The 24,471-nt window shown below is 40.8% G+C and overlaps 1 protein-coding gene across 7 annotated transcripts in view; it reads right to left on the bottom strand.

Annotated features, from left to right (window-relative positions):
* Positions 1 to 1,564: 1,564 nt before the first annotated feature.
* LOC119138578 (protein shisa-6-like) overlaps positions 1,565 to 24,471 on the bottom strand; it is a 38,375-nt gene continuing 15,468 nt past the window's right edge. For 2 of the 7 annotated variants that reach the window (XM_037278802.1, XM_037278803.1), the window contains 6 exons: positions 15,895 to 15,933; positions 10,196 to 10,258; positions 9,278 to 9,298; positions 6,191 to 6,343; positions 4,033 to 4,136; positions 1,565 to 3,508 (listed from right to left, as the gene is read on the bottom strand). In XM_037278802.1, the coding sequence (XP_037134697.1) occupies positions 2,627 to 3,508; positions 4,033 to 4,136; positions 6,191 to 6,343; positions 9,278 to 9,298; positions 10,196 to 10,258; positions 15,895 to 15,933 (1,262 nt within the window). In that variant the 3' untranslated portion in view covers positions 1,565 to 2,626. The remainder of the gene's footprint in view (positions 3,509 to 4,032; positions 4,137 to 6,190; positions 6,344 to 9,277; positions 9,299 to 10,195; positions 10,259 to 15,894; positions 15,934 to 24,471) is intronic. The other 5 variants (XM_037278807.1, XM_037278804.1, XM_037278808.1 and 2 more) reach the window with 5 other exon arrangements.

Raw genomic sequence — 24,471 nt, 5'->3', positions numbered from 1 at the left:
TGCAATGAGAGTTTTTGACCAAATCTCTCTCTCTCTCACACACACACAGATTTCCATGAATTTAAAGGAGGTTGACAATTTCACTGACCAGCATTCAAGCTAGCTGTTAAGACTGTGCTTTTAATCCAGATTGTGTTGCACTGTTGACCTAGTTTAAACATATGTGCCCGATGTCAAGATGAAGCTGTTTGATAAAGACCAAGCTCTGGCTGTGAAATAAATGGGACTAAATGAGTGTCTTCAAATCATAGACCACCTAGCTGCAGACTCTTAAACTATCCCCATCTCCAGAATTGTTGCCATTTTAAATATCTTAAATATTTGTTTTCGTTGGAAGTCACCAAGTGTTACATAGTTTTGATATTTTCTAGGTGTCGCTGTCAAAGTGTGAAAGAAAAGCTCAAGTGCAAATATGACAGCAGATGTTGCTTTGATTTATTGACTGCAAAAGGCTGTGCTCTTAACTGTCCTCTTGCTTTATGGCCTAGTGTGAAGTCAACTCTGGATATGACAGCTGCAGAGCTGCAAGTCAACTCAACAGTTTGGAAAATGTTCTCGGGTGAGTCTGTTCCTGCCTGCTGGCAAGATGCTAAATATTGCTCTCATTCTTAAGCCGCTCAAACAATCCTAATTCAATTGAATGTATAGCTTCCACAGTTGAATTGAATGACAACTGCGCATGTCACTTTTTCATATTTTGACATTCAAGTAGACCAGTCCAGAAATGCTGTTATGGTACGACTATTGTGTTTGCACTGAGCTTTATTTTAATTGAGCAACACACCAAAATCTGCTTTTTTCCCTTGACAATCATGAAATGTTTTGGTGGTTCAATGAAAACTAATACAGGTAATCCTTTGCAGCACATAATGCTGAGTTTAATGACTTCATGTCTTTCAGTGTGCAGCAGCCCTTATCTTTACCCTTGCTGCTCTTGTATTTCATTTTATTAGATGGCATAGTCAGTCATTTTGTTGTTGCTGCTCAGTATGCTATATATTATATATTGATGATAAATTCTATCATTTCTTGCCTATAGTTTGTCTAGTATTTTGATTTGACTTTGATTCTTCAGTATACTGTATTCCAAGTTTTGAACAATCCATTCATTCATCCATGCAGCCTAAATGCCAAATTGCATGCACTACTGTCTAATACAGTATAATTAGTCTTGTTCTTTGTTATGCCAGACGAATGTTAAAGTTCACTTGAATTATAGGAGACCTATATGACTTGTCTATGCTTCTCATTTCGACTAAAACAATTTCATAAGCTATTCCGAGGGCACTGACGGGAGAGGGAGGGCATGAATCTCACTTCTATGTTGAGGCATGACATTTTCATGCTACTAGGAAAGGTCAAGAGCAGGAAGTTTTGGTTAGTATAGCTTGTAAAAATAATAGCCTTAAGTCATTAATAATCTTTACTATTTTGGTAGTACATTTAATAATATTGAATTACTTTGTATATATGAAGTCAGCTGATATAAAGCCTTCTTCAACCAATTTAAAACCCACAAATGACGCTTGCACATCCAAATAAACACAGTCCTGAAGTAACAATATTGAATGTTTAAAAAAATATGAATGTTTATTTGTCCCTATGAGCATTCTAATCCATTTTCATAATGTTCAACATCGGTGATGTCAATGCAACACGGTACACATCCAAGTATGAACAGTGTTTTTTGTATTTTGTTTTAATCGTCACACAGTCGTTCCTTTCTCCCTACAAACAGTTTTGCAAAGACACACACAATATAGTATTTTTTTTCCTGTCAAATACTTGTTGAAGTGGGTTTCTAATCTGAACTCACAAAACAGTGATCATTTTTAGTCGTTCTTTTTAAGAATCCATTGAAAACAGACACTCTAATACGAAGTCCATTCAGTTCAGATCTATCCAGGATAATGTTTATATTATAGCTTATTTACAATCATCTACTTGAAGCAAAAGAAACCAAAATGTATCATTGTCATGGTTCACTTGCAAAACAATGCTAGCCATCACTAAAAACTCTGAAATAATATAATTATTATTCTATCATGATTGTGCTTTGTAACCCACATAACCACTTCAATTTTGGAAATGGAACATCTGTTAGAGGCACCTGAAAGTGCAACTTTCAGATGCTTTTCACTTATGAGTAGGACAGGGTGCACATTGTTTGATTTATTTATATATTTATAAGGTTATTACAGGTTCATCCAAGCTCATCATCTGTGTTGTACATCAGAAATCAAGGAGGAATTTGGCCCGTGGGTTTCACTGTGCAAAGCCCTTTGTAATTTGCCCCAAATGTTCATAGATCTTGTCGATTGGCTGGACAAAGAGGGTCAGTCGAGACTTGAGAATGAGGCCAGGGCCTGTACATGGATAAGAGAATGAAGATGGAGGGAGCTATAGTATTCGGCATATGAAAGTGAGAATTTTGCCAAATTAAAATACTCTGAATGCAGTGTACAGTGTAGCTCGTTTTACCGGTCTCTCACATTAAGCTAGTGAATGTTCTTGGTCCTGGAACATGGGTCAAAGTAAAGTGAAGTCTAAGAGAGTAGTGAGCACACCAGCCGACCAAGGCCAGTTGTGTTTTTGTCTGTGCAGTTCAGGCACTCCTTGGTTGCCATTACACAGTCACCTCAGTCTTGCTTCCTGTGCGGTAGTGCTGTGGATGTTGCTGTTGCTGCTGCTGTTGCTGCTGCTGCTGCTGCTGCTGCTGCTGGTGATGCTGCGGGGCGTAGTGGAGCTGCTCCACAGTGTGAGTCCGTCTGGCGGCAAACGCCTGCCGCTTGGATACAGTCTGGTTCATTGCTAAAGTGTTGGAGTGTGGGGCCGCCGCCGCCGCCGCCGGAGTTCCGGCGCCGCCGTTGTTCGAGGCACTGGGATGGGAGTGCATTTTGGTCATCTTGTAGCGATCCATAAGAGGCGTGGTGGGTATGAAGACGTCTGTGTGCGAGATAGCACGTGACATGGACTTGTCGCTTCCGTAAAACTCACCGGAGATACTGCTGACCATGCCACGCTTCAGCGACAACATCAGCTTGTCCGGCGAGAGCAGAGGATCCTGGGATAGAAGGCGGTCTTGTGAGTACAGGCGATCTTGTGAGTAGAGTCGTTCTTGAGAGTAGTGGCGGTCTTTTGAATAGAGGTGTTCCTGGGAGAGAAGTCGGTCCTTGGAGTACATGCGGTCTTTGGTGTACAGGCGGTCTTGGGAAGTATGGCGGTCCTGCGGAAGAAGGCGCTCCTGGGATCGAAGACGTTCGGCAGACAGCAGCTGCTCGTCCGACAGAATCCGGCCTCCGTAAGGGGACATCCCGTTCGAGGATGTGTTGTAATCCTGTTGTGGGACTCTCTGTGGGGAGAGGACCCGATCTTGGGACATGGCTCTCTGGACTCGTCGGGGCCTTTGTCGTTGCTGGGACTGCTGTTGAGAGGACTGTGACTGGGGAGTTGCCTGCATGATGGAAGACTGTGGAACCTGACTCTGAAGCTGCTGTTGTTCCCGATGCTGCAATAAAGGGAGCAGAGCAGACAAATGGAAATTGTTAATCACGGGCTCTCGGTACTTAGTCGTGTCCTCATTGCCTGCGCTATTATTACTGCTTGTATGTAGAGATTTTTATATCGTCAAATTACTAGGGTGTGTTATGAATTCTATAATTGCTCTTTCCTAATTGCAATGCAGTGGATAAATGTCAGCTGGTGGGAATTCTGTCATATAATTATTGAACAAAGAAATATTGAAATATAACACTTTTCTGGCTTCAAAGGTACTCAAAGCGCTTTAACAGCATCGGGAGAAATCGGCGGGATACGATCTGACTCGAGATTGTTTTGTTTTCATTTGGTTTGCACCAATCTAGATCAAAGTGCACTGCTTGATGGAATCCCAGATGTTGTTTAACACAAACAGGCACTGTTATGACCACTAAATGCATTATTTGTTGCAGAAAATCAAGGTTCAACCAGCATAGTAGTCAAGACTCTTATGTACTTTGGCTTACGGCCAAAAATGAGCACTTATTTCCTCACCTGGTCTTGAGTGATTTTGAGAACATGCAAGGGAAGAGTGCCTCTTGCTGCCAGGTCAGGCAGGTGTCTCTTCCGAGTGTAGTAGTCCTCAACGTCTTTATCCGCTGCAGAGGAAATGAGGAAGGATAAAACAGATGCAAGAGGATCTTTAGAGGAAAATCTCTTGTTTCAATGCACGGGAAGAATGCAGCTCGAAAAGCACTACGGCTTTCAGGGAACAGGTCATTGAGTACAGTGTGAAAGAAGAGACGGAATTGCAGTCAGATGATACGACATGCCAGGCACATAATATCCACATGTCCAGATTGGGAAGCCGACGGTGCAGGAGGCAATGGCTGTGGGGGCGGAATTCTCAAAGGTCACATAAAAGGAGATTCATACATTGTCATATCACATAGACACGTGGCATCCAGTACATGCTAAACAGCAGAGTGACACTGTACAATGAAGTATGTATTCTTCAATGTCGTTATTTTCCCTTGTTTTTGATGGATCATCTGTACATAAGTGTAACATGCATTGAGATTGGAACATTTTTCGAGGAAGCACTGTAGCACCAACATGCCACATGAAACCATGCAAACAAGTGCAATTTATATACAGTATCGTTTTGTAATTATTAGGGATGGCAGGGTGCCGATACCAAGTGATCTTATTTTAACATGCTGCTGCTGATGCTAGCCACCAATACTTAGGTAAACAAAAATAATTTCTAAATTCTCCACGCCAGGAGTTGCTGCTATAATGCAACAGTTTGACACATAGGCGAACCATCATCTGCGTCAATTTTTATTGTTTTATGCCAATGTGAAATGATATTTTATTTACCAAAGTACTAAAGGTAGTGAGTACTCAAAGAATGAGCACTTCTATGCTGTCATAGCGATCTGAAAAAAGTGGTAGCAAACCTCTTTTATTATTATCATTATTATTCAACATTTCTACATCAAATAAATAAATAAACAAAATGTCAGCGTTGTTTCCGAGCGCTGACACAAATGCCGCGCAGTGAAAGGTAGGGTGTAATTTAAAAAGGGAGCAAACATTAGCCTTATTGAGAATTCATACACGACCTTTTCAGTCTGAGCTATATACAGTATGTGAGGTGTTGTTTATGCCACCTGTCAAGGCTACTCACCGCCAAAATCCCCTTCTGTGGCCTGTCCCGCCTTCTTCCCAAAAATAAACGTTCTTTTCTCGAGTATAATGTACTCTTATTACCATGTAGCGTAATAATTTGTAATATACAGGTATATTGCCTGTATTTCTCATTTTGGTACTTTCTATGATTAAGCCTTCTTACATTTGTTTCTTTTATTATATCCCAACACTGAAAACATCTCGATCATCGTCCTCTGAGCACAATTCAAGTTGTGTGACAGACATAAAAGCAACTGGAAAACTTCCTGGCCTTTTGCCGACAACTCAAGAAGCATACCTTGTTTTTAATCACCTGCTTTAAAGGCACTGTGGATATTTTAGTATATTTGTAAACACTTTGGCGAACCAAAACAAATGTATGAAAGGAAGTGGATTTTGCTACCTTGTCATTTTGCTAAACAAGTGAGCCATATGGAGTGAGACCTGAAGGCATTGGAGATGGCTCCCCTCACATTGATTGGGAGCCAAAAGTAAAAATGAGGCAGGAATGATGAAATTACACAAGCCTTAGGGAAAAGTTGCGTTCCACTTCAAAAATGGCATGAGATGAGACCACATTGTATTCCAGAAATCCAGCAAAGCAGCGCAAAATCAATACAGAGCTGAGACATCTTAAAGGTTCGATTAGAGCGCAGAAGTCGAACAGAGAAAGAAGAGAATGAGTCGTTGTTTTTTGGAGATACACAAGTGGATTCAACTGACTCCCTCTAAATTTGGAATTCTTTCAAGGTGACAAACTGCTGACATGAACATAAGCTCTCTATGCCAAGTTTATTTACAGGACTCACAAAAATCTGACCAAAATAGAGTATAGAGAGTAAAAATCTGAATAGCGGGACAGTGAACCAGAAACGTGCAAATCAATGATTGTTTTTCTTTTTACACTTGTGACAATAGCCCAGCAGACAAAGTTTCTCAAGGTCTCACCAAGGCACAAAAATCATGCATGACATCAGGGAGGCCTACTCTTGCATTAGTGCTGTGAACTTGGACCTACTCAGTTTCTTCAAAGACGAGAAGCGGCTGAGGTCGGCTTTGATGGCCGCCTCGTAGGAGGGCGGCAGGTGGGACAGACTCTGGAAGGAGCGTGAAAAAGACAGGTCGTAGGGCTCCGTCTGCGAGGTCAGGATGCCACTTATCCGATTGTTGTCTAGAGACACGTACATACATATACAGACACATGGGAGGGAGGAAGGGAGGAAAAAAGAAATGGGCTGTACTGGCTTCTCCTTTCCGACCTTCTCCCCGTTTAAAATGAGTCAAAGCACGATGACACCACAGGCAACCACCATGGAAGACCACCCGCTGAGACAAAAAAGCAAAGATTGAAGCTGGAGTTCTTAGTCCTACAAATATTTCCTGGAGGCAGATTTGCTGTGAACCAATCTTGCACTGTTCCCTGGCGTGAATATTTCAAATCCATGGTTGGAACCCCCAGAGCAGAGGAAGTGCATATGGTATATTTATTTTGGTTCTGGATGTTGCAACCAGTTATGACAAAGAATACCTCTCTTGGAATTTGAAGTACCCGAGTCATTTTAAATCTACACAAATACTCTCAAGAAACTTGTGATCCAATTTAGTTAGTACTCTTAAAAAAAAAAAAATTGTAAATTAACTGAGTTGCTTTTAAAATGATTGAAATCAGTAGAGTACTGAGTTTTCAAAGTAACTGGCACCAGTGTCAATTTTAAAATCTTGACACTTGAATCGACACCACATTGGGTGCGGAAAAAAAACCATTGGAAAAACTTTTGGCATGTGACTATTGGCTAACACATGAAGACGCATTTTACTGGAGATAGGACAGAAAACAGACCGCTGCAGCAAACTGTTAAGAGACCCCAAATAGGTTTGCATGTGTGTGTTTGCAACACAATTGGGATATGTGAACGTCCTCCCCATATAAAGTGATACTGCAGGGCACTCAACATAAACATACAGAGATAAAAAGTGTAAAATGCATAAAACAATCAATACAAACTCTTGATCATATAAATCCATCTATTAAGAAAAAAGTCAGAGCCCCACTTAAGTGTGTCAAAATGCTGCTGAGGCGAAATAAATATTGGTTCATTTTGAAATCATCTTCAAAGAAGTGGGAAATAAGACCATTTTCTAAGAACTTTGACTCAATGAGGAATAGTTTTGTTGATTTGATGGAGCTGGAGTGACAGCATGGCTCAAACCTTGTGTGGCTATCTCGGCTCAGCACCTGCCTTCACCGTCGACTTATTCAAGGGAGCTGTTTCCTTTGCCGGGCTTCAACTTAATCACTAAATTGAAGTGAATCTGCCTTGGGGAATGACTGCAGCTTTAAAAACTCCAACTCGGGGTCACACTGTACGAATATCAAGGACTGACTTGACAATTGTCAGGGTTTGACAGGAAAGACTAATGTCCAACAGATTGGGAAAAGGAAAACAGACCGAGACACGACCACAAACAACAGATGCGTGCGCTTGGAAAGTGACCCCGCTCGTGACAGTCGCTACAGGAACGGTGTCTGGCAGCTAACGCCTGCTCGGGCTGAATGTTGTGCGCTATGATGCCGGCCGGCCGGGAAGAGCAACAGGGTTACTTTCATCTATGGCACGTATTGGCAATCCTCCTCGTGTCTCCCATCCGCTGCAGACTTCCACGCTCTGTCAGTTTTATCTATCCAACCATGCTGCCACCCACTTTTGCTCCTTAATTCTTTCTTGTGCGTTTACAAGGCCCCCGCTTGCTCGCTCTCATTTCCTCACTGGCTCCAGCTCTATCTGGTTCTCCCATATGAGCGAGTCTGTGGAGCGCTGCGGTGCGGAGCTGCAGTCATGGGTGCGGCCCCACACCAGCCTCCAATGAACAGATAAAAATACAGCTTTGGTAAGTGCTGCATGATGGAGGACGGACGGACGGGCAGGAAGAGAGCAAGACATTGAAGATAAGCAAAGCTTAAAAAAAAGGATGATGACGAGAAAAAATAGAATGAAATGAGGAGGAAAGCTTGAGCACGGACGGCAGGGGGGCAACAACAGGGGTCCCGGGAGCCGGAAGGACTGTGAAGGATGTGTGTGGACTGCATCAATAAGGGATGATTTGACTCGGGCTGCTCTATAGGGTTCTCTATTTTCAAACGAATGTCATCGCGGACGCAAGATGTAGTGACGGGCTCAAAAAGTTGGACTTGACCTTATTGTATTTGTCCATTGTTTTAAAATCCCAGATCATTTTGATATATTAATTACTTTCGAGTACAGTAAAAGGTGTAGAATCCCCTATAAATTAGAATATATCATATACAAAAAGTATTGCAACTTTTGTCGTATTTTTTACAATTATTTTTGTTGACTATACAAACCACTAATATAGTATGTTAACTGCATCAAATAGTGATGATGCTTATTAAAAATGTATGTATTCATTTAGCTGATTAGACGACAGACTAAATTCAGTATGAATTATTTTTGCTGTTGCCATGTTTTTAGTTACGCAGCTTTATAGCTCTTGCACCAATTGCAGAAAAAATTCCTAACATTGAAATGTATGATTCTTCTACCACAATTGGTCACGTCAAAGACAAACCGGATTATCTTATCACACAACGTCTTCTCCCGTTCATATTCACCGTGTGAAGGTGAAAAGCTGCCAAATTCACTGGCAGATATGTAAAAAGGTCTGTTCAAAGACAAGAACAATGAATCCTGAAACAGATGGTGTGAACCCTACAGAGCACTTTGGTTAACATGGAAAAACAGCGGTGACCCAAAATCCACACAAGAAATGAGGCTTGAAACTAACATCTTGAAAAAGATGCCAAATTTTCTTTGGTGCATAACTAGAAGGGAAGGTTTTAATTGTTTTTAATTATTCCTGCATGGACACAGGAGATTTTCATGGGATTTGTGGAAATTGCTCTGGCCTGTTCCTAAAGCTTTTTCAACTTAGTACATTATTCATCTGGTTCCCTGGGTCGTACACAAACACTGTGCGTGCGTGCGTGCGTGCGTGCGTGCCTCCATACCAAACAGCACATTTTTATTGAGTGGAAAAACATGTGGGGTGTGTATGGGGACAAAAATGTCATTTCAGTTTAACTTACCACGCCTCAATGATCGGTGAGCTACCAAAACCAAGTAGAAAAAGATAAGTTCAGTGACATGTTGACGATGACACAAACAGAGACTACTTCATATTCAGCGCAGCCTGTGACCAAAGTCCCCCCTCAGAAAAAGGAATTTCATCACTTTTTTTTTTTCTTTATCTCCCAGGCTTGTGATAAAGGAAGTGCAAATGATGTGCATTTTCGCTGCTATTTCCTGCGTGTTTGTCACAGGCCACTGGGGGGTTCTTGCCGGTGGACTTAATCTTTAAAAGAAAAAAAAAAAACTTGTGCTTAAATTTGAAGCCTGTCTGAGAGTCTTCTGTCAAGGTTTATTTTTTTGATGTGTTGTTGGAATTGACTTCATGTTTTACATAGATACAAGTCAAATGAATTTTGCTTTTGGTTATTGGCTTGTGTACATGTGTTTGTCACCCCAACATCCAGAAGCTGGCTAATGCATTTCTAGAAACGTTCCATCGCTTGACTGGATGGAGATCTCCACTGTGTATCCTTACGCAACACAGTCAATTAGTGACCGCAGCCATTAGGACAGACATGTGAGTGACAACTTATAGAAAACAATTTAGCTCAATGCGCTACTGCTGCAGCAGCAGCAGCAGCGCATGAGGTGATAACGTTTGATAGCAGCAGGGAATGCTGAAGGTTTTTTTATACGGCTTGTCAGCCAGGGGACGAGCCGACCTCCAGCCAATTATTTACTTTCCCCGAGTTGGTCAGTGGCTGCTTCCTGGTCATAACTGGGAATTCCACACTGCAGAGAATATCATTTCCAATCACGGAAAGATATACAGTGGAGTGTGAAAGAAGGGATGTCAAGCATTGTAATCAGCTTAATGGGCGAGCTTCTGAATTTGTGAGTGAGCTGTAAACGAACGTTCTTCTAGTTTGTCTTACCATTCTTAGGTGTGCGTATGGGGCTACCTAGAGCCACATGGTTATAGTTGTGCTGATGGGTACCTGCAATGACAAAAGCAATGATAGATCTGTTCAGCAGTGTTCATGGAAAAATTATCTCTGTATTGAAGCAAATACAGAGAGTTAGAAGCATGACCATGACAATGAAAATGATTATTCACGACGACAAAAGGATTCATGTTGTTTTGGTGAATTGAAATAAAAAATGGCCAATCATGATCCTGCAAAAACAAGGTTGCAAACATGTTTGTGATTGCGCTGAAACCATTCGAGAACATTTCAAAAGATGGGGCTCGCAGACATTTGGCTCTTCTTGTCTTGCAACGCCGTCGACATTTTGAAATATAAATGTAAAAAACACACAGCTATTCTAAATCTATGCATTTCAAGTCAAAATAAAGATGGCATGGGAATGCCAATGAAACAAGGCAAATAGAAAAACTGTCAGGGATAATAGAGGACCCGGGCAGCATGTTAGAATACTGATTCTATTTGTATGCTTCCCTTTAAGACTATATTTGCTTGGCTATGAATAATGCATTTGAAAAAAAGAATAATCATTTCAACTATTTTCATTGTCTTTTCTATCGTTCTTTTCCATATAACATGACTTTGTTTTCATTTTGTGCTGACAATTTTATAACCATTTTATCTTGCAATTTGGTCTTTGGTTTTTATATCATATGGAGGAAATGTTGTCAATTAAAACCATGAAGTACCCATTTATCGGAACTGCAGAGCAAAACAAGCCTGACTAAGCAAGAAGTTTAAATAGCATTTAATTGTCCCAGCTCGGTGTGTAAAGGGAAGTGAACGCATCAGCTGCACAAAGCAATAAACCGTGACATTTATTTCTTGCTAAATAGTCCCGTGTGGCCCAGACATGGATGTTGAAGATATCACGGCAATGGAAAGCTCCTTTTCAAATAGTGATACAGTGTGCAACAAACATGGTCCCTTGTCGATAGAAGGTCGAGTAGGTAAGAACCAGAGCTGGTCATTTTCTCTCTCCCTATGCTTGTGTGTACACACGGCAACAGTATAATCAGCACCAACAGTCTGCACAGCGGCTTTAATTTGCGCTTAGAGAGTAAACAACAGTTTCCCTAAATCATCCATGGAGGTATGGACAGGCAAAGTGCAGGCTCGGCTGGACACTGCAGAGCCGAGGTGCTTCACAATGAAAGATGGCACCTTTAGCGAGCCCATTGCTGGAAGAAAGTTGATGAATGACACGACTTCTCAGCGCTCGCTCGGTGGGTGGGTGGCTGTGTAGGAATGCGTGCGTGCATGGTTGTCATTGCCGGTTTGTATGTCTGAGCGAGAGGAAGAGCAGATAGATGGAGGACCCCATCGTAGAGAGTTGTGCTGGCGACACTTCATTTGCTATCTGCTGCTGCTGTGCCTGTTTAAAAATACATTAGAGCCAACTGCTGAAACATCCATTTACATCTGTCAAACAAGTGACTGAGGACGGCCAAGGCTGGCGCGCTCACATCATGTGTTTCAATATTTGCTCCGTGCATGGAGATAGATGTCGTGTATTCGTAACGCTACTTTCATATTCATTTTTTTCTTTTTTGAAACTTACATAGAAGAGATTGTGAAAGTTGGGTGCTGCTGAATGCAGAATTAGAATGGCATCGCTGTTTGCTCTTATGGACAACCTACAATATATAATGTTAATGTTACTTATAATTATAATAACTTATTATAATAATAATTTTATTTGAAGTGATTTCACTAAATGTCATTTTAAGATGATAGTTTTATTAAAAAAGTATGTATTTATTTTGAGCAACCACTTGACAAAATCAAATGTGATAAATATAAGTATTTGGTTCCTAATTTGAATTACTTTTGGTTCCTAAAAACATTGGCTATCCAGAGAAGGATTTAGCAGAGCAAAAATATGGCTCATTAAGAGCCAGAACAGCCTTGTGTAATCTGAGGTCTAATTAGATATACGCTATTCAGAATGATTCCCTGCATGACCCCTGACCTCTAAAAGCCAGAAGGTTGCTTAACATGTCGATACATCATCGCCGCCTCCTTGAGTGGACATTATAAATAACCTTCCTGCGTCAACAACCGTGACGATAATGAAAAAAGCAAAGCAAGAAGTCCCTCGGTGTTCATTACTTATTGCCGTCATCGTCATTCGCTCAAACTGCTGTGGTTTAATCATATAGCTGATTAATAGTGATTGACGTGCTTTCCAGATTGTCGGGTTAAACACGGGTCCCCATCTAAATTGCTAAATGGATGTTTTCTATCACTTTGCTTAGGTCACAGCTGTGATTTTCAGATGGTGTCAGTCAAATGCAGAGGCTGAATGATGTGCAAACATGTTGTTCCACTAGGTAGCACTGCCCAATGCTTAGTCATGCTTTTTTATTTGACGTATATCCGCTTCTCTTTGCATAATAGCATCCAGATGGCGCACTCATGACTCAGTACGCTGAGATTTGATGTGATCTTTTTTTCCCACATTGCATCCATACACAACGTTTGGGAGACGAGTGGGGGCTGAACACCTTTCGCCTTGTGCCGAGGTTAACTAAGCATTTGGAAAATTGATTGCAATGGCGTGCTTGAAGGTACTGTGGAAACCAGAAGAATATTGATCTGGAAATTTGCATTCAAACAAAAAGCTTGCCTTGATAGCCAGAAGGCTCTCTGTTGACGATTCCAACGTGTGGGTGTGTATTGTATTGTTCTTTTGGAAACACTGCAAAAGATGTCCTGAAGTAATACGAATATATATATATTTTTTTAAAGGCGATGATGCATTTGCATATTAGTAGGAGATAGAGCATTGTGGACCATAATTGATAACCAGTGCCAGACATTTTCTAAACACTCACCACAAGAAGAATGAATTACTTTTTTTTATGAAAAATAGAAAATCATTATTATTGATGTTAATTATACTAGAATGCGTAGATTATATGAATTTGAGAGATTTCTAGCACACTGCGTTTTAACCGGCGCAATCCATTGTTAATGTCTATACGTTTCATAAATTGCTAAACTCGGCTGAGCTGAAAAGGACTTTTCCGATGCAGCTGACACATTGACTAGTGGTAAAGCTTTAGCTTACTGACCCACTTAAAAGGACTTTCCAGTAAATCCACCAATGTAGTGCACCATGTCATTCTTATTTACACCTCAAGGAGAGATTTAAATATTTACTATTGTAAGAGTCTTGTGCATCAAATTTGAATATGCATGAAGTTCCTCTACTTCATTTCAAATGTAGGCCATATGTAATTGTCAAAACAATGATGATAAGGAGGGACGTGCAATGCAATGAAAGGCCTTAGGAGGAACTACAATTTGAAAAACAGGAGAGAAAACATTTGCAGAAAGAAATATAATAGTAGAACGAACACCTCTCCCATGGTTAAAAAAAAAAAAAAAAGCTGAAAATAACTGAGAAGCACTGTATCAGTGTTTTTTCGAAGCTAAGACGAGACAAAAAGGCAAGTGTGGGCCAGTCACCAAAGAGCAGCCTTTCAATCCCTGATTCCTCAGAGCTCATGAGATCTATCAGAGTCATGCTCAACTCTTCACAACATGGCTGGCTCTCCTCAACCTGCCAAGCCATTAGCTCTGCCAAGTGGGGCTGTTGGGCTTCTCAACAGCCCGGCGAGGTTTTATGAAGCTTTTAATAGTGTGTGCGTGTGTTTAAAGTAGAAATGTGCTAGTCTGTGTCCCACTGGTTTTGTTGACAGCCGAGTGACACATGCAACCATGGCCTCTTTTCACAGCAAAGGACAGGGGAAACCACCAAGGGCTTGACATTTAACAACTGACAAAGGCTGTTCACATTTTACCGCAGAATGCTAACTACCATAAAGCTGAAGGCCCCTGGGTAGAACCTGCTTAATTGATCCCCAAAACAGAGCACATTGATCATCTGGATCCAGATGGTTCTGCTTCTGGCTTTATCTAAATCTACCAATGGCTATTCTACTCGGATATGGTGCTACATTTCATAAGTGCATTCCGTAATGAGCCTTAAATGAGCTACAGATTGCAACGCTGCCTCTCACTGCCTTCCAAGTGCAATCCAATCCCACTTTGGTCTGTATCTTTGGCCATTTCCAGTAAGTATTGCCCTTTAGCTCATAACTCACAATCACCCCCAAGACACCAGAGCCAAGTGGTTACTTGACATGGGCTTGCCTCTCCATCTTGACAAATGCACTCTGATAGTCTCAGCAGGGGATGGCTAAGGGCAGGAGGTGGAGCTGGTGGAACTCGTACGAGTTCATTTTGAAATGTGATTGGCGCTGAACCCATGTGTGACCCTGCACGTTACAAGGCAATAAGAGCTCCATTTTGATTGAAGCTGAGCAAGCATGCGTTCGTCCATTCTGTTCCTACACCTCAAAGCTGAAATGACACTTTTAGCACAGGTAATGAGCTTTTCCGGAAATCAGTGTCACACTGCCATTGTGGGATTCACGCTCCCATATAGACCTGTATATAATGTGATAATGAGAAACAAAAGGGATTTCTTCCACCAGTTGATTGACATACCAACAGACTCCATTGGACTGTTGAGAAGCAGACTTCCTTTGAGTGGAGACGAGGAAGAGGTAGAGGAGGGTCCGTATATCGTGAGCAAGGATAAGCACAGATTTATCTGATGTCTTCTTCAAATAAAAGAAGTAACATCATCAAAACTGCCTTTATCCATGCCTTCATAAACCAGACCTCCTCTCCACTGTGCTGCGCGCACACACCGTTGCTTGCCATTAGGACGCTACTAAGCAGATCAAAAACATAAAGCTTAGAAATAAGAGTACAGAGGAGTGAAAAGGGACCGGTTGGGTTGTAAGGTACAGCACGATGAAAGAAAAAAAATAAATAAATACAATGTAGGTCAGCTGCAACAAACCAACATTAAGAAGTACAATATATTATTAGCATTTCCTATAGCTGTTTTAATTAGGTCTCACAAAGGCGTTTGGAATCAGAAGCAAACATACTTTTTCACTGATTGATCACTGAAACAGAATCTTATAGGGCTGTAACTACATACTGAATGTGTGTTTAAATCAAACTTTTTAGATGACAGTGAGTTTAGCAATGCGTAATTGCAATCACTTGGCAGGAAATTCAATATAGCCTTGGCCGACGGCTTTTTTATTTTTTATTTATTAACTTAATTAATAATTCGTACAAAAATAACAATCCCACATGGGGACTGACCAGTACAATCTATGTGGAAAAAATGTGAAATTGATGAAATTTGGACACAGGGTGATTCCTCCTGACAGCAATATTATGTTTTATCAAATTTCTGGAATGCCAAATTACTGAGGATTGGACTGCTAATTGCGTGTAATAAATTGGCATTGAGCTGTAAGGAGAATTACAGATTCTGCTGATGAAAATGGATAATAATAGTGTATGTACGGTTACAACCCCAGAAGTAGAGCACAGGGACAAAGCTACACACGTTCATTTTCATCACACAGACAAGAGAGCGAGGAATACGGACATAGGTTAGCTACACTACAGGTAGAAGCTGCCTCCAAACACTTTGGAAATATTACATCCCCAAATCAGGTTCTGGATTTTAGTCTTTCATATTTTTCGGCTAGATTGGAGAATAAGTGATGAGAGGCAACTTTGACCGTTTAACAAAGAACAGCCATCCCTACCATGGTGACTCTGGGAGCGGACGGGCCAATGTTTTTCTCCTAGAAAAAAGAACCAAGCGGTTATCTATTAGATGATTCACTTCATACAATAACAGAAGAGGCAATGTGAGTCACAACATATATTTAACACAGAGTATGTTTAGAATGGGAATGAGGGTTAAGGTACAAAATTGCTCAATAATTGCGTTTACATTCAAAAATAAAAAATACATCAATCAACAGTGACAAGAAAACATTCCAAAGGAATAGAACGTTTTTTAAAGAAACTTCCTTTGTAGTCCTGGTTCCATACACATCCACAAATTTGGTTGGAATACATACAGTACGTATATCAAGCTAGCATTTTATGTTCCTGCTATGGTTGATGCCACAGAATGAAAAATATGGTGTTAGTGACTGACGTCCACTGACACGAGCGGTCCGTCCGTCCATGCGCTACTTTGATCCATCCTTAACGATTAGCCATCACCATTTTCATCTGGGCTGCCTCCCACACAGAAGGGAGGCGTTCCCCATCAGCGGGTCGGAACAATACGCACGACAGTGTTGACCTTAAACTTACTCACCGAATAAACGCGTATATCAATGATAAGAAGAGGTAGGCGTGTTGGGAAAGGAAAGCGCTGCGGCAAATCGGCTTATTAGCATGAATTTCACATTTTTCTCATGATAAGAGTGGGAGGTTCATGGAATCCCTTGTGACAGAGACATTCAAACAGCGCTTGTCAAGGTGCACGATAGATTAGTACATGCAAAGAGAATGTCACCCAACACGGTGACTGACATCCTCTTAAGAGGGCAACAAGTTGAAACAATTGCTCCTTTTGCTCCATTATGTTCCTAAGGGTACCATTATTTTTGTCCAGGCCTTTTTAACAAGTAGAAAAGTCACAAACTTGTGCAGTGATGCAGCTTGGGTTTAGATTATGGGAATGCACACGGAAATGTGTGATGAGCCAAACAGTTAGATACCAGCAAGACTGGATGACAAAAAAAAGAATTGTCAACTAAAAAATGCAGTGTTAGGTTTAGAATTCACTTTTAATGCTAACATATGTATTCTTTGAGTTCTATAGAGTATAAAAAAATGATTAGTGAGCTGGTGTAATAATCTTCAATCCACATTGGATTTAGAAATGAGATATAACAAATCACAGTGACATTGGCACATCAAGTGTGAGTCATTCTGTACCTGTGGTAAGATACGGACGGGGTGTAATACTCAAATGTGTGATTTGTTTCACATCCCCAACACTGAGACACACACACCATAGCTCCCCTGCTGGGTGTATTGGATTGCTATCAGTCCCTGAGAAAGCGGCTTACATAACCACGCTGCCAGCAGCACCATCCCACGTTGGCCTCTACTGTATATTTCATGATAACATGGCTTGTTGACAATGGTGCTTCTCACTTACACTTTATGAGGGAGGGCGAGGACACTCGTGGACGGACGGCAGTGTTTTTCCGCAATAATATGTGGAATAGATGTAGGTGAAGCAGCTTATTAATCTTTCTTAAATATTTATGATGGTCTGGTTGAGCAGTGTTGGGCTTAAAAGCCAATTGTGACGCAATTAACAAAGCCAGAGTACAAAGTTGCCTTTTTTTTTTTTCTTCTAAGAAGAAAAGCTTTCTTCATTAACTCTTCATCGCAAAAAGCCGTCCTCCAAGCACAGTTTGAGCAGAGCGTGCACAGGAGGAAGATTATAAGACCGAGTGCAAAGATTCGATAAAGAAGGGCCGACCGAGTCCTATTTCGGCGTTCCGTAGTAGCATACGATCAAAGGGGCAAATGCTGTTTTAATTCCAAGAATCCTATCTGATCTGCTTATTATTGAGAATTGTGCTGTAGGACAGAGGAAAAAGAGAGAACTCAAATCAAAGTACAATGTAGTGTACACTAAAATGGAAATTTTGCAACTAACCAGGACCAGAGTGGGTCTCATTTCTAGCCCTGGAGTTGCACGACTCTGATCAGCCCACTTTAGTTCGCAATGTTTTAATGAAGAAAAGATTGTAAGGTTGGGAAAAAAAGGCATCGTTTTTATTTCAAAGCCCATCGCATCACTTCCTGTGCACGACATATCCATCTGATGCTACATTATTTGATGATGGCCATATTAATGGGTATGATTGCATGAAGAGACTTCATATGAGAAGGGAAGAGCACAAATATCTGTTTCGGCTGCTCAGTAGAATAGAGCAGGCCATAATAGTAAAAGAAAAATGACCAGAAAGTGAGCTGTATGTCGTCTTTATGCGAAGCAGTAAAGTCGCTCAACATATTCGTAGACCCGCCATCAAAGTTAGGGCTGTTTAACTTTGGCTATTACTATTAAGAGCAGTCCATTTTTTATTTTTTCACTTGGGGGACAGTAAGAATGAAAGGCTGCTTACATTTCTGTCAGGTTTATTAAGGTTTTATAATGCTGGGAAATTGACTGCAACACGCATGTTCAATTTCTATTGAAATTTTATTGTAAAAAACAAAACAAAACAAAAGAGAAGAGCGACTGACTTTTTCTACGAACAAATGTAAGTTGACCTCAATTTTGTATTTACCACAGCGACTTGAAAGTCAATGAAACATTGAAACTATAAAGGGGACCGTGGAATAAAAAACAATTGTTCCTTGCTGCCACTTTAAGTTCTTTATTTCCAATTAAATTAATTCTATCAGACTCAGCAGGGGCTCCGGTTGAAGACATTCCACAGCCTGTTAATTCAAAACTCATTAATAATGGAGCCATAATAATGAGGAGAATGGGTATGTGTGGGGGTGGAGTGTCTCCGTGCAGAAATAGGAGACAGAAATGCGGCTTTTCAATCAACTGTCACTCATTTGTAAAGATGAAGGTTTCTTTAAATGCACATAAGTCCACGGTTTCAATTCATTTCCATTTGACCAGAGAAGGGAACATAAGTGCAGTGTCATATATGGAGGAATGGCTTCCTGAATTTTCAACGCAAAGCAGAGTAAAATTATTGTTCGATGAAATACTTTTTTTTTTCATCTGGCTTCTTGATTGAATGAGAAATAAAAAGACAAAATGATTTGGGTGAATTTCAAAGAGTGACCTTTCTTGTTTCCACTCACTTCTCCAACTCGGTTTGATTTTTTCCATTTAATGTTTCCAGGCTTATACAGATGAACGAACTGTTCTGTTGCTATTAAATGGGGGGGGGGGGGGGGGGGGGGAATCAGTGGCAGGCAATTAATTCTTGAAGGCCATTGTATCCTGCGCGACATCAGCATTAAAGGGAGCGTCTACGTTGGCACAAAAAGCCACCTGACTTGAGGTGTTTGAAACGAGTGAGACAAATCTGCATATTGATTCAACATACCTATTGATATGTCAGTTATGTGGAAACTAGCAGAGCGTATAAGTGTCAGAGGCCACGCTGTATTTTCGCTTGTGTTTTAATTGCTTTTGTCAGCGTGACTCACGGTGACGAGCTAATGAAGTCATTGAGATTTAGTGAGCTGCCACAGGCTACGGACTTATTCCGTATAGCTTTATTAACATTTCACCAAAGCGCCACCGGTCGCATCAGCAGCAATGGTGATTAATTTTGCAGCCTGCACTGATCAGGCTTGTAGGCAGCTGGAGGCTGTGGGAATGTAATGAACCTTTAGCGTACCATATGTAGGCATTTAAATATATTTAAATATCGATGCCATATCACTGAAGGCTAATGCATTTGAGATGAAGTTTGATTGCTGCTGATGCTAGTCCTTTTCACAAAACCCCCAGTGTGCCAGCTCAAATTTGGGCATAAAAGGTTAATCCACTTTGAGATTGCCCATTTCAAAATGGTAAAATGTCAAAAGCTCACTGGAATTTTGAGAGTCTGCATTAAAGGAATATGAGCAGTATTATGGAAGCTTTTATGTACCATCACTTGGCTGATTGAATACAGCTTATAATGGAAGTTTTTCTGATGATTATTTTAGAGCTTCCTATAAAATATTTTTAGAATTGATTATTCTATCGATTATCCCATTGATGAATCGAATAATCTGATAACATTTTTGATATAATAATGTGTTTATTTTTATGAATGATTATTATTCATTTTTTTCTACATACTACAATACTGTAGATCTATCCTTATTCTCTATTTTTTTCTTTTTTTTTTTAATATCCTGTTCAGGGTCATAGAGAGGCTGGGGATCTAATTCTGAAGCTAACGGGCTTTGACAGCTACTGTACAGAGAGACGTGTAGTAGCTATTTTGTGTTGGTCTGTTAAATGGAGATTGCACTGTATTTATAGCAGTTCTCCTGCTCTTTAAGGAAATATATTAACTGCATGCTCTATAAGCAGAAGCTGAGAAGTTTGTAGGAGGAGGTCAGATGACAGGCTAATTGCAAGTGTCAGCTACTGGTTGAAATGACCTCAAGGCCACTAGAACTGCAAAAGCACACACTCTGGATTTGTAAACAATAGCAGGGAATCCCTCCTACTTTAGCTTCTGAAAAGATTAGTTACCCATGAACACCTACTCACTGTGTTCCTTGCAGAAGTGACAAATCAAACTTTTGCCAAGCACTTTTGTGCTGGTGTGTAAGTGAGTCACAGATTCATATCATGTAGGGTAACAAATTGAAAGATGAGTCAAGTGGAAAATAACTGCTGTAGTATATTGTAACTCTGTCTAAAGCAGTCAAGCATGTTCTTTTGTAATTATGCACCCAAGCCATGCTTGAAATGTTCACCCAGGGGAAACAACTTGAAAAGCACAACACGTCCACGTCAATCGATGAAATGCAATAGACGTTTATGGCTGTGTTTAATTATTCTGTGGTTTTAGAGCCAACATGCTCCCACTGACTCTTACAAAATGTCCTATTTCAAAATCGCCATGCATTTCAGTCAAATGCAAGCCAGGCGGCTTTGATAGATGGAGGCTGTGTAGAGATGATGCATTTGGCCTGTGATTGCTTTCATAGCCATTACTCACAGCATAGGGTGATTCGTAGGCCGCCGGCTGGCTGGCTGGCCGGCTGGCTGGCTGACACCTCTGCTTTGCTTACGCCTGTGTGACGCAGCCATCTCATAGGAGGGAGGCTCCGCTTACCAGTCATTACACTGATCCCTCATTGCTGGCCTCAATCAATGAGCCAAAATAATGGATGAGCGGCGTACAGCCTTGAAGGACGGACAGATGGACAGCTAGGACAGAGGACTTTGAGAAATATCCGTCAGATCTTGTCACCTGGATGTCCTTGTGGCAAATCTGAAGGCTATTTCGGTAGAGATGAGGGAAGGGAAGACGTACACTGGATTTCTAGATGATAATAGATATGTAAGTGGCGTCCCCCTGCTTGACTGACGGGAGAAGAAATGTGGCGCTATTTTTCCCCTTTTAATTTGCTCTCTGTGTGGTCACCATCTCTCCTTTTTCATGTGGTTTGTCTTAGTGATGCTGGCGCACCACAGGTGCAGCTCAGGTTGCGACGGTAACGTCTTCAAACACAAAAAGCAGTGGAAGACCACATGCTGCTTGCGCTAATGAAATGTTATTTTACAATCTCAGCAAGATGATTTCCTTTCTTTTGAAATCCTCCTTTTCGTCTTTATCAATTTATGTGAGTTATCTGCACTTCTCTCGTTCGGAGAAAATAAAGATGCTATCAAATGGAACACGAAAGCAATTGAGGCGGGAGGGTCACATTTTCTCAATTAGTGTTCTGAAAATATGATACTATTTCATTCGATTATTACTTAGCTCTGCCACAGAAACAGAAACACACAAAAAAAAGGACTGCCGGAATTTGGATGTCTTTGACGTGACCCTGCATGATTAACCGTTAAATGGCTCTTGATGTGTCACAACAAGACATTTCGTGTTTTTTAAGATCAGTTCTTTGAGCTATTCATTTAACAAGATTGCTCACCTCTGCTCTATGCCCTCAATCAAGTCAATAAGCTACTTTGAAATACTGCAAGTGCTCTGAAATTAGAACTCCAAACTCTAAGCTTTAAATTGACAAAGAACATAACAAATGTAAATGAATGGCACTCTCCTCTCTTCTAAGCCCAAATTGATTAGCAAGCCCAAAATGCCACGCATGCACATATGCAAACAACTTCCATGCCATGCAAGGTTAATGAGTGAGTGAAAAGGCCCAACTGAAGTGAGTAAGTTGCCAGCGCTGCAGATATCCCCCTCTTGGAACATGCTCCATTTACCAATATATTTCCTAAGAGGCATTGCTGAAACTGCAAAGCTAATTCCTTTTTGTAATATCTTCTTATTTGCTGTGTCTGCCACACAGTCAGTCCACCACGGCGAAAGGAGAGTTACATGGGAACAATGAAGTCTGATTGAGTTTGCTTCAAAATCTTGTTTACGTCTCCATGGAGATTTTTCTTCAAATGATCCAAATGAAGTCGGTCAGTCAATATTAGCTCATCCACACTTTTTAACATTCAATTTTAGCTTCACCCTGCTGAAAGGATCAAAACACGAGTTCAAAATGATTCGGTGGTTTATTTTTTTGATTATTGTGCAAATAAAAAAACGGCTTTCCACTTAGCAGCATTTAACATGAACAGATTCAGTTTCAAAGGATGTGAAAATGTGGGGATCATTCACGTTAAGTACATCATTGCTTTTCCAGGTCTGAATTATTTGCTTGGCTTATGTACGTACGTCAATATAGTTTTCAATATAACCAAACTAGTATGTGGATTGTGGTCCATTCAGTGCAAAGGGTCATATTAGTTGCATGCGGGGAAATAAAGACAAGCCTCCATTTTACGCTTCCCTTGACGGACTGCTAAAGAGTTCCGCACTGTTTCGACTGAACCTGATGCAATATTGATGACGCTGGCCAGGCTGGCAGAGACTGCCTTCAGCAGACCGATCAATGCCACGTTCCAAGAATAAAGAGACACAACTGGATGATTCACATCCGCATTGTGTGCTTCAAAAGCGCCGCATAGTAGGCTATGATGTAAAGTGCGAGAGGAGCAACCATAGGGATGGCATCTACTATTATACCAGATCAACACACTAGACAATGCATGTAAAAGCATTTTATGCGGCAATTGTCACAATAACTCACAATGATGTCGTGCATTTGCTTTGACCTCAAGGCTTTGTTCGACAACGCACGGCTGTAGTTGGGGATGGCTTTCGAAAGAAACACGAGGCACTGGAATCCCAGATTAACTGAGCCGTGTGAAGAGCCTTTGTCAGCATAGAAAATATACTACATGATACAGTTGGCGTGTAAACAAGCGAGTTGAGCAAAAGCTATCTATTTAAAAAAAAAAATCGAACTTCTAATTAATTTGTCCAGCTGAAGAAAAAAACCTCACACTTTAGCCGTGAATCAGTTTGCTGTCCATGCTGCTCTACTAAAAACAAAAAAAACCTCTCATATTGGATGTTAAAGTGTCAGAATGTGATAGTGTAAGAAAACCTGCCAGACCAAGAAAGTAGGGCATTTTTTGGAAGAAGAATGGTATATCCATAGATATTTTCTTTTCATTGCACCTATAATCCATACACTGACAGCAACATTGTATTTTTTCATTACACTGCGAGTTCAGAAATATCTTTAAAAAAATGCCATTCCTGGGGGAATGCACTTACTTGCAACAAAATAGATCAGACAATAAACAAAGCCAGGGATTTACATTTTCTTTTTTTTTTCTTTTTTCCTTATGGTTCGTAGCGCTTTCAATTCTGCTGTACGGGCATACGGGACTTCTCCGAAATAGATCTGGCATGTTCTTGTGCTCCTCCTTGGGGATCTCAAGGCCCCCTCCACTGTCACATCTGTCATCCGAGGCATGCTAGCTGGGGGCCTTCTCTCTCTCTCTCTCTCTGTTGCCTTCTCCCCTGGCTTCTGTCCGTCTCAGCTGAGCCCACCCCTTTATCTTCCCCGTGGTGTTTGCCAGCTCCGTAGTGCTGCACTGTGCCAAAAGTGTGTCAGGTAATTAAGACATGGAAACTCTTCTACTCAGCTGGGGAGAACAATAAAAGCTCCTGTCTGTCAGGAATGGCAGCATGCAGCCAATTTGGTCTGATTTGAAAGTTCTTTTATAAATATGTAACAATTACTTTCCAGTACTAATGACTTGGGGAAACTTTGGGGAAAAGAAAAGGGGAAAGGAAATCATTTTCTTGAATCTGCTCCCAAAACTTGAGCTGGCGGTGCAACCTTTCAAAGTTTGTGCCCTTTATAAAAGTAGCTTGACAAAATGACTAAATGAAGAATATCGGACAGAAATTGCATTACAAAAAGAATGATGACATTCCGCTTTTCTCTTATTAGTAGCAAAACATGTTGATGAAAAAGAAGTTCAGCTAGCTTGTAGAAAAGAGTTTGGAGTCCGTCTTATGGTTTGAGAATGACATTAAATTTCTTTACTGTTTTTTCCTGAGCAAAGAAAGGAAAAAAATCAAGTGTGCTGATGGGAAGCACCACTAAAGGACCAACATTAATGAGAAGAGACTTTTTTTTTTTCTAGGAACATTTTAGGTATTGCTCGTCATTATTACTAAAACAGTAAGAGCTGAAACTCACATTCATGCATTCATCATTTTTCTCTTTTT

The sequence above is a fragment of the Syngnathus acus genome, chromosome 19, assembly GCF_901709675.1.
Source record: "Syngnathus acus chromosome 19, fSynAcu1.2, whole genome shotgun sequence".
Taxonomy (NCBI): domain Eukaryota; kingdom Metazoa; phylum Chordata; class Actinopteri; order Syngnathiformes; family Syngnathidae; genus Syngnathus; species Syngnathus acus.
The sequence above is the reverse complement of the archived record's forward strand: the minus strand, read 5'-3'. Positions and strand labels throughout refer to the sequence as shown.